The sequence below is a fragment of the Nematolebias whitei genome, chromosome 14 (assembly GCF_014905685.2).
Source record: "Nematolebias whitei isolate Nwh7 chromosome 14, NemWhi1, whole genome shotgun sequence".
Taxonomy (NCBI): Eukaryota; Metazoa; Chordata; class Actinopteri; order Cyprinodontiformes; family Rivulidae; genus Nematolebias; species Nematolebias whitei.
Window position 1 is genome coordinate 41,971,205 of NC_056511.1, and position 4,203 is coordinate 41,975,407.

The 4,203-nt window shown below is 45.4% G+C and overlaps 1 protein-coding gene across 1 annotated transcript in view; it reads left to right on the forward strand.

Annotated features, from left to right (window-relative positions):
* The window catches only part of srrm3 (serine/arginine repetitive matrix 3), a 114,009-nt gene that overhangs the window by 103,782 nt on the left and 6,024 nt on the right, over window positions 1-4,203 (forward strand). Inside the window, exons 10-12 of the mRNA XM_037687714.1 lie at window positions 1,014-1,300; window positions 1,388-1,639; window positions 1,712-1,837. Coding sequence (XP_037543642.1) covers window positions 1,014-1,300; window positions 1,388-1,639; window positions 1,712-1,837 — 665 coding nt within the window. The remainder of the gene's footprint in view (window positions 1-1,013; window positions 1,301-1,387; window positions 1,640-1,711; window positions 1,838-4,203) is intronic.

Sequence of the window (4,203 nt, forward strand, 5' to 3'; positions counted from 1 at the left end):
GTTAAAGAGCCAGTGAGCGCAGGTGTAGAGGTCGCGTCAGGCAGTAAAGCCAGGTCAGATCATGGGGGGTAGGATGTCGTCCTGAACACTCAGCAGCCAGTAGATGTGTGGTGTCCAGCAAGACGCCTCGGTCGGAAGGATTTACTCCCTGTATGAGGAACTCCCAGCACATTTTGGTTTCTCCTTTTTGCTTTGAGTTCTTTTCTCTTGATTTCCATGCATTGTCTCATGAGTCACTGGCAGGGAAGGCTTTTGTGTCTTTTTCTCTTGCATTTTGTGAATCTAATGATGCACTTATGTTGCCCCACTTTTCCCTTTTCTTCATACCTTACCTACTAAAGGAGGGAATACCACTTTATTGGTAAGTGGATGTTAACCAGAAGGGAGTTAAACAAGAGTAACCATAAAAACATTAAAACAAAGCCAATGGGTCGCTGTTCACATCTCAGCAAATGTTCTCAGGAATAAATCCACAAAGAGAAAATTGAGTAGCTGTCAGTTTGTTTTCTGATTCAACTGATTCAATAATCGTGATCTTTATTTTGTTCCTTCCATTTCTGTGATGTTTTGTCAAGTTGTCTTTTCTTCCTGTTTTATTTCATTTTTGTTAGCCATTACTTTAAAAAACTGAAGAAGTCCTCTTTTCTACTCTACAAAATCTGTAGCTCTGTTTTTTCTGCCTTTGCTCTTAAACTTATTTGATTCAGTTTTGTTTATTTTTCCTTCTTTTCCTGCTCTTCCTAGTTCTTCGTTTGTTTTTGCAATTATGATTTCTTCTACTCATTATGGTTTTGCATGCCAAGTATTGCATGCGCTGCACCATAGAGGACTATCTATAAGCCATTTGAAGAAACCTTAGACCTTTTTCTTTTAGATGTTTACCTTCTTTTGGCAAAAAAAACTTAACTTTTAATTATCAACCAAGTGAAAACGCTCTAATGCTGTTTTTGTCTATTTTTCTTTTCCTTTTTGTTTTGTTTTTATTTCCATTGTTGGTCATAATTTGTCTGCAGAAGCTGCATCTGCTGAATGCTAGCTCTGCAGGGGTCCAGTCCACGGTGCTGAGAGGCCACAAGCTCCACAGCGCCCCCAGCAGGAACCAAACAGGACTGATGTGCTCAGCTGGAGAGGCTGGGAGCGTGGATGGCAAGGTGACAGCTGTAGGGAGCTCCCTAGCTCAGAGGAGAGGAAGCCAAAGAGGTCAGAGGAGGAGCTCCCGCTCCCCGGCCCACAGCAGCGACTCGACCCACTCCCAGCAGAACCACGCTCAGAGAGGGAGGACCTCTCGTCACCAGAAAAAGTACAGCTTCCACTTATCTCACCACAGACAGCTTTTATATTATTAATCATTATAAAATGTGCCACGTTACACTTCCTGTTACCGCAGGTCAAAGGGTGGCCACGCATCCAAACGCCACCGCCGCTCAAGCCGGGGTCAGGCGCATCACAGGAGCACCTCGGGTACTCCAGGACGCCATTCATACACATCAGGAAGAAAGAACAAAGAGTCCCGGAGCAAAGCCCACCTCCGCCAGCGCAGCAGCTCCTGTAGCAGCGGCCGCTCGTCCTCACGCTCGGCCTCCAGAGACAAAGGCCTCAGCAAGGTCAAATCCCCCCACAGCAGACAGAACATGTCCAGGTGAGGCGTCTCGATTATCCTCCACCCTCGTTCATTCTGCTGACATGTGACGGTGGTTTGTGGGTCACACAGAGAGAGGGACAGCGCTAACCGCTCGGACACTGACAGCCGAGCACGCCGCCGCTCACGCAGCTACTCACCCATACGAAAGAGAAGAAGAGACTCACCCAGCTTCATGGAGGCTCGAAGGATCACCAGGTACTTTACTTTGACCCTCCAGAATCAGAATACAGCTGCAGTTTTCCTGCTAGTGTATTTTCCAAGTCAAGTTCAAGTCGACTTTGCCGTTTCTACCACATGTGGTACATGAGGTGGAACGAAATTATGTTCACGGGGATCCAAGTTACATCCAACAATAGCAAAAATATAAAGTATGAAAAGAAACAGTAAATAAGGATCTAAGATAAACGCTGAACAAGCGCCAAACGGTACGCTAAAAGAGTTCAAATATACATTAAACACCATCCATCCATCCATTATCTTTACCCGTTTATTCCATTTTGGGTCACGGGGGTCGCCGGTGCCCATGTCCAGCAATCACTGTGCGAGGGGCGGGGGACACCCTGGACGGGTCACAAGTCCATCACAGGGACACATAGAGACAAACGAGACAAACAAACATTCACTCTCTCACTCACACCTAGGGACAATTTAGAGTTACCAATCAGCCTAACATGCATGTTTTTGGTCTGTGGGAGGAAACCGGAGTACCCGGAGAAAACCCATGCATGCACGGAGAGAACATGCAAACTCCACCCAGAAAGGCCCCTGGACCGGGGTTTGAACCAAGGACCTGCTCGCTGAGAGGCAGCAGCTCTACCAGTTGCGCCACCGTGCTGCCTACATTAAACACTAATAATGTAAAACAATACGGCATAACAACAGCAGCCCAAGGTGAGCGCAGATAGGTATGAATGAATGCAGCAGCATGAGATAATCAGCAGCATGAGATCAGCAGCAAGGATAATCAGCAGTATAAATAAGTCACATATCATCAATTAAAGTTCCTTACAGTGATTATTCTGGTTAGAGATTCATGAGTCTAACAGCCTCAGGGTAGAAGTTGTTCCTCAGTCTAGTGGTTCTACACTTAATGCTCCTCAACCTCCTTCCTAAGAGGAGCGGGGCAAAAAGTGTGTTTGCTGGGTGAGTGGGGTCCTTCATGATGCAGGTGGCCCTCTTCCTGCATCTGGAGGTGTAGATGTATGTGATGGTGGGGAGGCTGACTCCAACATCTTCTGTGCAGCCTTCACCACTCTCTGCAAAGCTTTTCTTTCTGCAGCTGTGCAGCCTCCATGCCACACATTGATGCTGGAGCACAGGATGCTCTCCACTGCACACCTGTAGAAGGAGGTGAGGACTGAGCTTCCCAGACCAGCTCGCCTCAGCCGTCTGAGGAAGTAGAGTCTCTGATGAGCTTTCTTCATCAGACTGGTGGTGTTGTTGCTCCAGCTGAGGTTGTCATTCAGGTGCACACCCAAGTACTTGTAGCTGGAGACCACTTCCACCACAGATCCTCCCCTTTTTGTGGGGGACGTGGTGGGAGTATTTGTTCCATCTGAAATCCATGATCATCTCCTTCGTCTTCTTCACATTGATGTGAAGATTGTTCTTCTTGCACCAGCTCTCCAGATGTTCCACCTCCTGCCTGTAGCTGGACTCAAGGTGTGTTTGTGATGCATCCCACCACCGCTGTATCCAGCTGTGTGTTGGTTTTGATGTCCTTTTTATCTACCGATAAAATTCCACAACACAAATTTTGAAGAACAAGAGACCCGAGGTTTTTACTCTTTGGAACCATCAACTACTTTTCTTGAAGATCTTTATTTCTAATTATCAGTAAAATAATAAGTAATGATTTTATCCTGTGTTACGAGTACACATGAGGCTTTCTCCTGACTCAAGCTTCATCAAGTTTTTTGGATTTTTTTTAATATACGTAACTATAAACTTTGAAATTGTGCTTTTTTTTTTGTTTGTTTTTTAAATTTTTATTATCAAATGTCAACAAAATTATGAGTTTAAAGAACAAAGTAAGTAAAGTGCTATTATATTGCATAAAAAGACAGTAGCAGAGTGAGGACATGTGGTCAGTTTGTCATCCATCATTCTAAGCCTATAGCAGCATAACTAAGGGATAGTTCAGGAAACCCAAGCCGACCCTAACTAGGATTTATCAAAACGGAAAGTCTTGAAACTGGACAATGTGTCAGACGTATGAACAGGTTCCACAAGAGAGGAGCCTGGTAACTGAAAGATCTTCCTCTCATTCTGCTTTTGAAAACTCTAGGGACCACAAGTAAACCTGCAGTCTGAGAGTGAAGTGCTCTGTTAGAAACATCTGGAACAATCTGTAATATAAGCTGGAGCTAGGTTGTTGAGAGCTTTGTAGGTTAGAAGTAAGATTTTGAATTTTGAGGGAGTGGTGGCGCAGAGGTTAGAAGACAGGCCTGTGATCAGAAAGTCGCGGGTTCAACTCCCGGTACTGTCAACAACAAAATGTGGGCAAGAAAAGGTGAAACACCCACACCTGCCTCCATTCTCATTTGCCCCACTCTGGGCCC